This window comes from Dipodomys ordii, unplaced genomic scaffold (genome assembly GCF_000151885.1).
Source record: "Dipodomys ordii isolate 6190 unplaced genomic scaffold, Dord_2.0 Scaffold50, whole genome shotgun sequence".
NCBI lineage: Eukaryota > Metazoa > Chordata > Mammalia > Rodentia > Heteromyidae > Dipodomys > Dipodomys ordii.
This window is the reverse complement of record NW_012267266.1, coordinates 5,377,906-5,390,000: the sequence shown is the minus strand read 5'-3', so window position 1 is coordinate 5,390,000 and position 12,095 is coordinate 5,377,906. Positions and strand designations below refer to the sequence as shown.

The following is a 12,095-nucleotide window of genomic DNA, read 5'->3' as shown; positions in this document are numbered from 1 at the left end:
GGGGGGGGAGGAGGATGGGGGGGAAGAGGATTGGGTGGGGGGGCAGGGGGAGGATGGGAAGGGATGGGAAGAGAAAACAAAGGAGGAGGCTACAATGCTTGATAAGAAATGTACTCATTATCTTGCCGATGTAATTGTGACCCCTCTGTACAGTATTTTCACAATAATAAAAAAAAATTTCCATCTTACTCATCCAGAGCCATTATCTAAGGGCTAGGAGTTGTTAAATGGCATGATAACATGCCTTCTCCCAGGTCAGAAAATATAAAGGATACAAGTGAGATCTTTGAAATCAGATTTTGAGTCATTAATTCACATTTCCCTTGTGGAAAGCAGGAAATGTTTCTCTCCTTCTTATACTAAAATAAATTCCAAAGCATTCAACTTGGAAAAAAAAAAAGTCTCACAGACTTTCCTGCTCGGGCTGGCTTTGAACCGTGATCCTCAGATCTCAGCCTCCTGAGTAGCTAGGATTACAGGCTTGAGCCACCGGCTCTTGCATTCCATGAGATTCTTATCTCCAATTAACCACCAGAAAACTGGAAGTGGCGCTGTGACTCAAGTGGTAGAGCACTCACCTTGAGTTGAAGAGCTGAGGGACAGCACCCAGGCCCAGAGTTTAAGCTCCACAATCAACCAAAAAAAATCTACTTGGGGGCTGAGAATATGACTTAATGGTAGAGTGCTTGCCTAGCATGCATGAAGCCCTGGGTTCATTTCCTCAATATCATATAAACAGAAAAGGCCAGATGTGGTGCTGTAGCTCAAGTGGTAGAGCACTAGCCCTGAGTACAGAAAGGCTCAGAGACAGAGCCCAGGCCCTGAGTTCAAACCCCAGGACCAGGAAAAAAAATCTACTTGTATGTAATGGCCTATGCCTGTAATCCCAGCACTTTGGAAGCTGAGGCAAGAGGATCACAAGTTCCAGAGGCTACATGATGAGACCTTGTTTAAAAACAAAAAAGAGGGAGAAGGGAGATGTGGGGAGCATAGCTCAAGTGGTAGAACACCTGCTTAGCAAGTATAAGGCTGTGATTTCAAACAGTACTATTAAAAAAGGAAAAAGAAGAGAATGGAAGTGGAAAGGATTGAACTGAGGATCTGGCACATTCTAGGTAGGCACTCTAACAGTGAGCTAATGCACTATTATTTACTTATTTATTGTTTTGCAGGTACTGGGGCTTGAAACTCTTACATGACTTTCACATGCACAGCTATTACTTGAACATGCCTCTAGCTCCCCTTTTACTTTCCTACCTTCTTTCTTTCCTTTCTTCCTTCCTCCCTCCTGCCCTTCCTATCTTCCTTCCTTCTTTTCCTTCCTTCTTCACTTTTTCCCTCCCTCCCTCTTCTCTTTTCTTTCCTTTTTTCTTTTCCTTCCTTTCTTTTCCCTTTCCTTCTTTTCTCTTTTTTTCTTTCTTTTTCCTTCCTTTTCCTTCCTTCCCTCCTTTCCTTCCTTCCTTTCTTTCTTTTTTTTTTGGGTCCAGTCGTGGGGCCTGAACTCTGGGCCTGGGTGCTGTCCCTCAGCTCTTCAGCTCAAGGCTAGTGCTCTACCACTTGAGCCACAGCGTCACTTCCGGCTTTTTTCTTTTGCTTATGTGGTGCTAAGGAATTGAACCCAGGGCCTCAGGCATGCAAGGCAAGCGCTCTATCACTGAGCCACCTTCCCAGCTCCTCCATGAAATTTTTTATTAACCAGCAAAAAGCTGGAAGTAGAGGTGTGGCTCAAGTGGCTGAACACTAGACTTAAATGAAAATCCAAGTGAGAATAAGAGGTCCTGAGTTAGACCCCTAATACCAGCACACACACACACACACACACACTCAAAATATTTAGTTTTCACTGGGCACTGGTGGTTCACACCTGTAATCCTAGCTACTCAGGAGGCTGAGATCTGAGGATTACAGTTCAAAACCATCGGGGGCAGGAAAACCTGTGAGACTCATCTCCAATTAACCACCTGAAAACCAGAAGTGGAGCTGTGGCTCAATGTGGTAGAGCACTAGTCTTGAACAATAAAGCTCAGAAACACCACCCAGGCTCTGAATTCAAGCCTCACAACTGACCAAAAATAAAATAGATTTAGTCCTGGGCTCAAGCAGTAGATAGTAGGTAAGTATGAAGCTCTGAGTTGAAGCCTCAGTACCAAAATCGTAAACAAAAAATTTTAAACCACCAAAATGGTGGGTTTTGTTTGAGACAAGCTCTTGCTATGTAGCCCAGGTTGGCCTCAAATTCCAAATCCTCCAGCCTCAGGTTCCAGGGTTTTAGGATTACAAGTCTATACCACCATGTTTAGCTTTATTCTTTTAAAAAATAGTTATAAAGTTTGAACTCAGGATCTCTAAACGTTTATAATAATTGACACAATAGCCTGAATAGCTTAGATAATCCAGTAAGTGAACTGTGCATGAGAATATTACACAGAAATCAGAAAGAATGAGACAGATTCAGATGCACTTAACAATCGAATTGATTTGGTAAAGGAGTCAAGGACAACAAGAATCTCTATACTATGGCTGATTTTTTTTGTAAATGTAAAATAACTCCTGGCAAAACACAAATAAATGGTTACTTACCTCTCTCTAGACAAGGATGGGTGAGAGCAGGGGAAAGAACAGGCTGCTGCTTCTCTATTCTTTTGAAGTGTGACAAAAGTTAACTATAGAGCTGGGAATATGGCTTAGTGGTATAGAGTGCTTGCCTAGCATGCATGAAGCCCTGGGTTCAATTGTTCAGTACCACATAAACAGAAAAAGCCAGAATTGGCATTGTGGCTCAAGTGGTAGCATGCAAGCCTTGAACAAAAGAAGCTCAGGGACAGTGCCCAGACCCCGGGACTGACACCAAAAAAATATTTTTTTTTAAATAACACAAGTTTAGAAAGTAAAGATAAATTTAAGGCTTAACACTATGGATCTAAATGAGTAGGCACATTTATATTAACATAAAAAGGAGGACAAACAAAAATATTGGTCATACCCAAAAGTTACCTGAACAATGGTGAATCCAGATCTGAGAATAATATCTTGTATCTCCTCCTCTTTGTCAACAATATCTGGTTTGATGATGGCCAGAGTTTTTTCTACATATATTTGAGGTGGGGGCATTGATAACTCCATTTTGGCTTTTCTGGTACAATTTAAGTTTCTTGACAGGTATCACTGCAATGACATGGGTTTCCACCATCCCAAATTCAATGTAATTGTGATTAAATGCTAGTATTGATTGGTTTTATTTATAGAAAAAAATATAGACAACAGATACAGATCAATCTATATGGATATATGCTTTCACCGAGGCAAGGAGGTATGAAAGTCTGAGACAACTGTAACAATTCTAGCCACTACAGTGCTGGCAGGTGTGGGGTGGGGAAGATAGGGAGTTGGGGGAAGGGAAAAGGGGGGGCGTGACCCAGCAGGCTGCTTTAGTAAAAATCCTCAGCCCTAGAGATTACTTTTGTAAAGGTAAGGCATAACTAGAAGGCAGGATTAGCACTCCCTAGTCTGGACCCTCTGAATACAAACTCACCAAGGTGCAACCAGCCCTCCAGTGTGTTCACAATCTGTTGCTAGGAGATTGGAAACCCATTTCCTACGGTGGCTGCACAGGGCCAATCCTAGTAAGACTTTTTGCAATCTCTAGCCTAGCTGTTTAAACCAAAGCAGGAAGTCACCACAAGCTGTTTTTTATTATCTTGTGAAAGCCCCAGACATTTTCCAACAGATTCCTCATAATTTTATCTTCTTTCATTTGAAGAATACTTGAATTATCATCATTTGGATAAGACAAATTGTAGCCGTCTCCTTCACTTCAACCTATCATCTTCCAGATAATACATGAAAAATGACTTGTCAAATTTCATGCTTGTTTTACCACATGATTCTGTCCCTTTAGTCCCAGCTTCTGTAATCAGTAAAAAGCAATCTTTGCAGATCCTGGTGACATACTTCTGTAGCCTCTAATTCCCAGCATGCCAATATAGTGAGACTGTCTCAAACAAACAAAAAGGCAATATTGTTTGTAAAATATTTATTTATAGAGCAGAAGTAAAAGATTCATTCTATTGGCAAGCATCTTTGAGTACTTGGTTATGAGGTAAGTCTTTACTTTTAATTGAAAAGTAAAGAGAGGTGGTAAGCAAGCCCTGGGATCTTCTCTGGTTATCCTCAAAAGGTCTAAACTTGAGAAAGGGTCAGAGTAGTAGTTCCAGGTTAAAAACAAAACAGGCTTCCATCATCCACTAGGGTAGCTTGATACTCATTCCAGACTACTTAAGTCTCTTCTTTTGTCCAACCAAATACTCAGCACCTACAGGAGAAAGTCACAGATAGTAGGCTGTGAATTTTAAATGCTACAGGGTTGAATGTAAATTTGTGTGTGTGTTTGTGTGCGTGTGTGTGTGTGTGCGTTGCGTGAGTGTATGTGTGTGTGATGGTCCTGGGGCTTGAATTCAGGGTCTCAACACTGTCCTGAACTTATTTTTTAACTCGACAGTAGCACTCAACCCCTTGAGCCATAGTTCTACTTACAGCTTTTTGGTGGTTAATTGGAGATAAGAGTCTCACAGACTTTCCTGCCTGGGCTGGCTTCAAACTACAATCCTCAGATCTCAGCCTCTTGAGTAGCTAGGATTACAGACTTGAGCCACCAGCACTAGGCTAGAAAGCAAGAAAGTATGCTTTCTCTTCTGTTTTATCCAGAAAATAAAAACTTAGATTTTTGAAGCTACTATATCTTACCCCTAAAAATAGGAAAGTGTGAACATACATTAGTATGAACAGATGTAGCAACCAAAAAAGAGTGACTCCAGTCCCTGGTGTGTAATTTTAGCCTTCCAGCTTGAAGCTTTGAAAGTAGGTCCTGGGCTGGGAAGTTGGCTCAGTGGTAGAGCGCTTGCTTTGCATGCCTGAGGCCCTGGGTTCAATTCCTCAGCACCACATAAGCAAAAAGAAAAAAAGCCAGAAGTGGCGCTGTGGCTCAAGTGGTAGAGCGCTCGCCTTGAGCTGAAGAGCTGAGGGACAGCGCCCAGGCCCAGAGTTCAGGCCCCACGACCGGACCCCGCCAAAAAAAAAAAAAAAAAAAGATGAAAGTAGGTCCTCTTGTACATCTCAACTCCCTTGCTACCTGCCTTCCTAGTCACCTCATTATGTATTAAACCTGGACTTACTAAGACTTGGAAATTTCCAATCCCCAAAATACTATATCAATCATTAATATTTTTCAATCTTGTCAAAAGACTAAACTCTGGTACCAGATGCCAGTGGCTTATGCCTGTAATTCTAGCTACTTGGGAGGTTTGAAGCTAGCAACAGACAAATCCAAGAGACTCTTAGCTCCCTTTCCCAGGAAAAAGTAGGAAGTAGAGGCATGGTTCAAGTGTACAGTACCAGCCTTGAGCAGAAAAAGCTATAAGCAAGAATGTGAGGCCCTGAGTTCAAGTTCCAGCACTGACACACACACATGCGTGTGCACACAAACACACAAAGATTAAACTCTGGGATAAAAATGTCATTGCAGAAGGAGAGAGCATGTGACACAGCCAGTATGGTGGAGCCCTAGGATTATCCTGTTTACAAATAAATCACTTGAGTTTTAAAAAAATGTCATTGCAACATCACCTTTATTCTTTTCAAAATCAGATTCCAGATACACCCCTTCTTCTTGCAGAAATCTCTATATATGTAGTACCTGAATCTGCTCCAACACTTCTCTCTGCATCTCCACAGCCATATGGTACACATGATGATCAGAGTCATTGTACATAACAGCATTTTGGAACATCAGCATCAGGTCCCGCTGGAACTGGGGCATGGTACGAATCCGTCCCTTAGACAGATTTCTCTTCAGGCTAGTTAAGTCCATGGGTCTGCAGATGGCCAAGTAGGGACAGTTCCACTATTATTTCCAACTAGCAGATGAAATAACTAAGATCTAAAGAGTTTAAGTACATGCCCAAAATTATACTGCCTAGATTCTAATTTGGAAGCAGTCTGACTCTAGAGCTCACAGACTTACTATCATAGGAGGGAATAAGTGCTGGCCTCAAGTATCAAAGCAGCACCAATGAACAGTTTATATCACAGTAATTATTGGCTGTTTGTTTTTGTAAAGTTTAGCAAGTATTTATTTACTTAAGTGAAATAGGGCTAAAGCATGGAGAAATGGAGAAAAAGAACCATTTCCTGCTCTCTAGATGGAAAACTATTACTTCTTTTCATGGAGATAGAAAAGTAAAAATCAGGGGCTGGAAAGGTAGCTCAGTGGTACTTGTATGCATGAGGCCCTGGGTTCGATTCCTCAGCATCACATAAGCAGAAAAAGCCGGAAGTGGTGCTGTGGCTCAAGTGGTAGAATGCTAGCCTTGAGCTGAAGAGCTGAGGGACAGCGCCCAGGCCCAGAGTTCAGGCCCCACAACTGACCAAAAAAAAAAAAAAAAGTAAAATCAACTGAATATTAAGATAATTATTTAATGAGACATAAAAAATAAGTGTTGGGAGCCGGGCGCTGGTGGCTCACGCCTGTAATCCTAGCTACTCAGGAGGCTGAGATCTGAGGATCACAGTTCAAAGCCAGCCCGGGCAGGAGAGACTGTGAGACTCCTATCTCCAATAAACCACCAGAAAACCGGAAGTGGTGCTGTAGCTCAAGTGGTAGAGTGCTCGCATTGAGCTGAAGAGCTGAGGGACAGCGCCCAGGCCCAGAGTTCAAGCCCCAAGACCGAAAAAAAAAAAGTAAGTGTTGGGGCTGTGGATCAGAAGGCACAGCAATAAGCCAGAAGCCAATGGCTATAATTCTAGCTACTCAGGAGGCTAAGACTGAAAATAATAGTTGGAAGCCAGCCTAAGCAGAAAAGTCTGTGAGACTTTTTTTTTTTGTCGGCCGTGGGGCTTGAACTCTGGGCCTGGGCGCTGTCCCTCAGCTCTTCAGCTCAAGGCGAGCGCTCCACCACTTGAGCTACAGCGCTACTTCCTGTGAGACTCTCTTATCTCAAGTTAACAAGCAAAATGCCAGAGTGGCGCTGTGGCTCAAGTGGAAGAGCATTAGCCTTGGGTAAAAAAGCTAAGCAAGAGTATGAGGCCCTGATTTCAAGCCCCACTACTAGCACACCCATACACAGACACATACACACAAAGGCACAGCAGTGTAGAAAGAGGACTGAGCTAGAAGTAAGAATCTGGGTTCATGACTACCCTAAACCTTACTTTGCTCATTTATAGACTGAAGGAATTTGTCTTTCTCTTGAATGATGGATCTCTTCCTGAAACAACCCCAATGCAAAGAATATTAAGAAGTGTGGACTTTTTGGAGGAGAATTAAGTCATAGGGGCTCTACTCTCATAAAAGGATTAATAAGAATTGGAGATTGCAGTCTTGCCCCTCTATCCCTTCCCTGCTGAAGGACAAGCATTTATCCCTCTGGTAGTGCAGCAAAGACATGAGCATGGAAGCAGAGAACAGCTCTTACAAGACATTATTTCCCTGATAGTTATTTTGAGCTTTGATTTCCCTTCCTTCAAATCCATGAAAAATATTTAGCTATGCTGGCACAGGTAGTTCATGCCTGCAATCCTAGCTACTCGGAAGGCTGAGATCTGAGGCCAACTCAGACACAAAAGTCAGTCAGACTTTTGTCCTTATCCCTAATCAATCACAAAAATGCTGGAAATGGAGCTGATGGTAGAGTGTTAGCCTTTGGGCAGAAAAGCTAAGGAACAGCATCTAGGCTGAATTCAAGCCCCAGTACTAACACACTAACACACACACACACACACACACAGAGAGAGAGAGAGAGAGAGAGAGAGAGAGAGAAGCAGGCATGGGAATATATATAATACCTGTAATCACAGTACTGAAGATCACAAGTTTGAGGCCAACCGGGGCTACCTTAGTGAAACTGTCAAAATCAAACAACAACAAAAACAAAATATCTATCAAAGGTTAATATGAGAGACTAAAATGCAGGCATGGTGGTCACAGCTGTAGTCCATGTACTCAGGAAGTTCACTTGAGCCCAGGCAACATAGTAAAGCCCCTTCTCAATTAAAAAAAAAAAAGTATTAGTCCAGGCACCAGTGACTCATGCCTGTAATGCTAGCTACTCAAGAGGCTGAGATCTGAGGATCACAGTTAGCAGCCAGCCAGAGCAGGAAAGTCCATGAGACTCTTCTCACCTATTAACAACCAAAAAGTGGGAAGTGGAGTTGTGGTTCAAGTGGCAGTGTGCCATCCTTGAATGAAAAAGTTACGGGACAACATCCAGGCCCTGAGTTCAAACTCCAGGACGAGTACCATCCCTGCCCCATCACTCCCTGGAAAAAAAAAAAGACTGAAATGAATATTCTTCCTCTTCTTCTTCTTTTTTTTTGGGGGGGGGTCCGGTCACGGGGCCTGAACTCTGGGCCTGGGCGCTGTCCCTCAGCTCTTCAGCTCAAGGCTAGCACTCTATCACTTGAGCCACAGTGCCACTTCCAGCTTTTTTTCTTTTGCTTATGTGGGGCTGAGGCATCGAACCCAGGGCCTCAGGCATGCAAGGTAAGCGCTCTACCACTGAGCCACCTTCCCAGCCCCACCCCTTTTTTTTTGCCAGTCCTGGGGCTTGAACTCAGGGGCTGAGCACTGTCCCTGAGCTGCTTTCGCTCAAGGCTAGCACTCTACAAATTGAGCCACAGTGTCACTTCCAGCCTTTTCTGTTGCACTAAGGAATAGTATCCAGGGTTTCATGCATGTTAGACAAGCATTCTACCACCAAGCCACATTCCCAGTCCTAAATATACTTTCTTTTTCTTCTTTCTTCTTCTTCTTCTTTTTTTTTTTTGTCAGTCGTGAGGCTTGAACTCTGGGTCTGGGCACTGTCCCTCAGCTCTTCAGCTCAAGGCTAGCACTCTACCACTTAAGCCATAGCACCACTTCTAGGTTTCTGATAGTTAATTGGAGATAGAGTCTCAGGGACTTTCCTGGATGGTTTTGAACTGAGATCCTCAGATCTCAGCCTCCTGAGTAGCTAGGATTACAGGCATGAGGCACCAGCTCCCAGCTTGAATATACCTTCTTTAAAGGCAAATGTTGAACAAAAGATAAATATCCTTTTATTCCCTGAATTACTTCTCAAATGAAGACTAATTCACCATAACTTTATAAACTAGGTCATCTGTAAAATACATTTTTAAAATAAAATAATCTGACAAGTGAAAAAATGATAGAATGATAGGTTTTTTTTAATCAACTTTTAAAAAACCTAGTTAATGTTATTTTGTGTGTGTGTGTGTGTGTGTGTGTGTGTGTGTGTGTGTGTATGTTTATGGTGCTAGGGATTGAACCCAGGTTCTCACATATGCTAGGCAAAACACTCTACCAACTATGTTAAATCCACAGCCCTCAACCAACTTTTCTTGATCCTTTTCCACTGACCTTTTTACCACATCCTTGTATCCTGGGGCCTGCCTTTCTGACACAGGCTTTAGAAATGGACTGCTGAACCTGTTAAGGAACAAATCCAGAGAAGAAAAGGAACCATATTAAGTTACATTGCATGAGAAGAGTGGCTATGAACAAGATTTTCTAAAACTACAGTATGGCTCAGGTTTTTCTTAGGCAAATGCATACTGTGAACACTACTGACAAAAAAAAAACTATTATTTTACACTTGCCAAACAGAAATAACACCAAAAAAATTATTTAACCATTATTATAATCTATTTACTTAGGTTCAGAAATTTGTTCACAGTTCCTGAGGCCTCTCTGTGAAAAAAGAGAATTTACCATACTGGAAAGACACGTGCGTGCGTGCGTGTGTGTGTGTGTGTGTGTGTGTACATGTGTATATGTGCGCGCATGCACGCATGTGCACCCACATGTGCCAGTCCTGGGACTTGAACTCAGGGCTTACGTGCTGTCTGTAAGCTCCTTTGGCTCAAGGCTAGCACCTACCACTTGAATCAAAACTCCACTTCCAGCTTTTTGGTAATTTTTTGGGGATACAAGTCTCTTTCTTGCCTGGCTGGCTTCAATTCTCAGATCTCAGCTTCCTGAGTAGCTAGGATTACAGGCATGAGCCACCAGCATCTGGCTCCAGGCCAGGTTTGTTTGTTTTCCCCCAGCCCCTCTCATCCTGGGACTTGAACTTAGCTTCTTAGTACCCAAGGTAAGAGCTCTACAGCTTGAGCCACAGTGCCACTTCCAGCTTTTTCTGAGTAATTTATTGGAAATAAGAGTCTCACAGCCAGGTGCGGTGGCTCATGCCTGTAATCCTAGCTACTAAGGAGGCTGACATCTGAGGATCGTGGTTCAAAGTCAGCCCAGGCAGGAAAGGCTGTGAGACTCTTATCTCCAATAAACCACTCAGAAAACTGGAGGTGGCACTGTGGTTCAAGTGGTACAGTGCTAGCCTTAAGCTAAAAAGCTGAAGGACAGAGCCCAGGCCCAGAGTTCAAGCCCCATGACTGACAGGAAAAAAAAAAAAAAAAAGAGTCTTACAGACTTTTCCTGCCTGGGCTGGCTTTGAACCTTGAACCTCAGATCTCAGCCTCTTGAGTAGCTAGAATTACAGGTGTAAGCTACCAGTGCCTAGCTTCCAGGCTAGTTTAAACCAAGATCCTAATATCTGAGCATCTTGAGCAGCTATGTTGACAGGCTTTAGCTATCAACACCTGGCTAAATGATTTCTTGTACAGACTAGTGAAAGCAGCTATGGCGGTACTATGGCTCACTAGAGGAATAAAACAAATATATCTCCTTTCATGCTTAAGTTCTAATTCTTTATTGCTTCCGTTCTGAACACAATCCTATTACTACTTTGGAGACTTACCTGTGACTGGCAATCATTTTCCAAACTGGCAAAAGAGTCTTCTTAAATAGCAAATGATTCTGAACAGGGTCATCTGGGCTTAGATCAGTCCTTCAGCATACACCATGCCAGAGAAGAAAAAGTAACCTCACAATTATTCTCTCTCTCAAAGGGAATGAGATTTTTCTCAAGGCATAGTATACCTAATTAATATAACAGCATAGGAATATATTTAATGTTTCTATAAGGGCCTATAAACTCATATATTCTTCTACTTATCATTATCACTGAAATGGTTACCTCCTTATAAAGTATGCTATAATTCTACAATTGGTGGTGCTTTTTTACTCTTACTGATTTGCTTTTCAGCATCTTTGACTCGAAAGAATTTGTCTATAAAAGCAGTTTCTGTTCAATAATGATTCCAAACAGTCTATAAGAGACCCTGGCACATAGTTTGTGCTCAGTAAGTAACTTAGTTGAAAAATTAATCTCATCCTGTTTTAATCCAGAGAAGGAAATGCTTGCTTTCATAGATCAAAGAATTCCCGTTTTATCTGAGTGCTAAATAATTTAAATATTCTTCCTTTTCACTCTCCCTGGTCTAGTTTTTATTTTTTGTTTTTAATGCCAGTGCTGTACTGAACTCAGGGCTGGGCCACTATACCTTATCTTTATTCTCTTAAGGCTAGTGGTCTACCATTTAGCCACGGTTCTACTGTACTTGGAGCTTTTTGGTGGTTAATTGGAGATAAGAGTCTCATGGTCAGGTACCTGTAGCTCATACATAAATCCTAGCTACTCAGGAGGCTGAGATTTGAGGATCTTGGTTTGAAGACAGCTCAGACAAGAAAATCTGTGCAATTCCAATGAACTCCAAATCTCCAATTAACTACCAAAAAAGATATTAGTGGTTCAAGTGGTAGGCAGAACACTAGCTTTGAGCAAAAAAACTCAGGAATAACACCCAGGCTCAGAGTACGAGCTCTAGGACAGGCACAGACAAAAGTCACTAACTGTCTCACAGACTGTCCTACTAGACTTTGAACCTTAATCCTCTGTTCTCACTAAGATTACAAGCATGAGCCATCAGCACCTGGTTCATGAATATCTATTAAAAGTATTTTTTTTTAGGTCCAGTCATGGGGCCTGAACTCTGGATCTGGGTGCTGTCCCTTAGCTCTTCAGCTCAAGGCTAGCGCTCTACAACTTGAGCCACAGCGCCACTTCTGGCTTTTTTCTTTTTTGATTATGTGGTACTGAGGAATCGAACCCAGGGCCTCATGCATGCAAGGCAAGTGCTCTACC

The 12,095-nt window shown here is 42.3% G+C and overlaps 2 protein-coding genes across 2 annotated transcripts in view; both read right to left on the bottom strand.

Annotated features, from left to right (window-relative positions):
• Positions 1–3,558, bottom strand: part of Nme5 (NME/NM23 family member 5) — a 12,710-nt gene extending 9,152 nt beyond the window's left edge. Inside the window, exons 1-2 of the mRNA XM_013020351.1 lie at positions 3,533–3,558; positions 2,995–3,165 (exon numbers count right to left, since the gene is read on the bottom strand). Coding sequence (XP_012875805.1) covers positions 2,995–3,123 — 129 coding nt within the window. The 5' untranslated portion in view covers positions 3,124–3,165; positions 3,533–3,558. The remainder of the gene's footprint in view (positions 1–2,994; positions 3,166–3,532) is intronic.
• A 512-nt stretch (positions 3,559–4,070) lies between these two features.
• The window catches only part of Brd8 (bromodomain containing 8), a 54,277-nt gene continuing 46,252 nt past the window's right edge, over positions 4,071–12,095 (bottom strand). Inside the window, exons 24-27 of the mRNA XM_013020423.1 lie at positions 10,809–10,898; positions 9,413–9,481; positions 5,693–5,870; positions 4,071–4,312 (exon numbers count right to left, since the gene is read on the bottom strand). Of these exons, the coding sequence (XP_012875877.1) occupies positions 4,262–4,312; positions 5,693–5,870; positions 9,413–9,481; positions 10,809–10,898 (388 nt within the window). The 3' untranslated portion in view covers positions 4,071–4,261. The remainder of the gene's footprint in view (positions 4,313–5,692; positions 5,871–9,412; positions 9,482–10,808; positions 10,899–12,095) is intronic.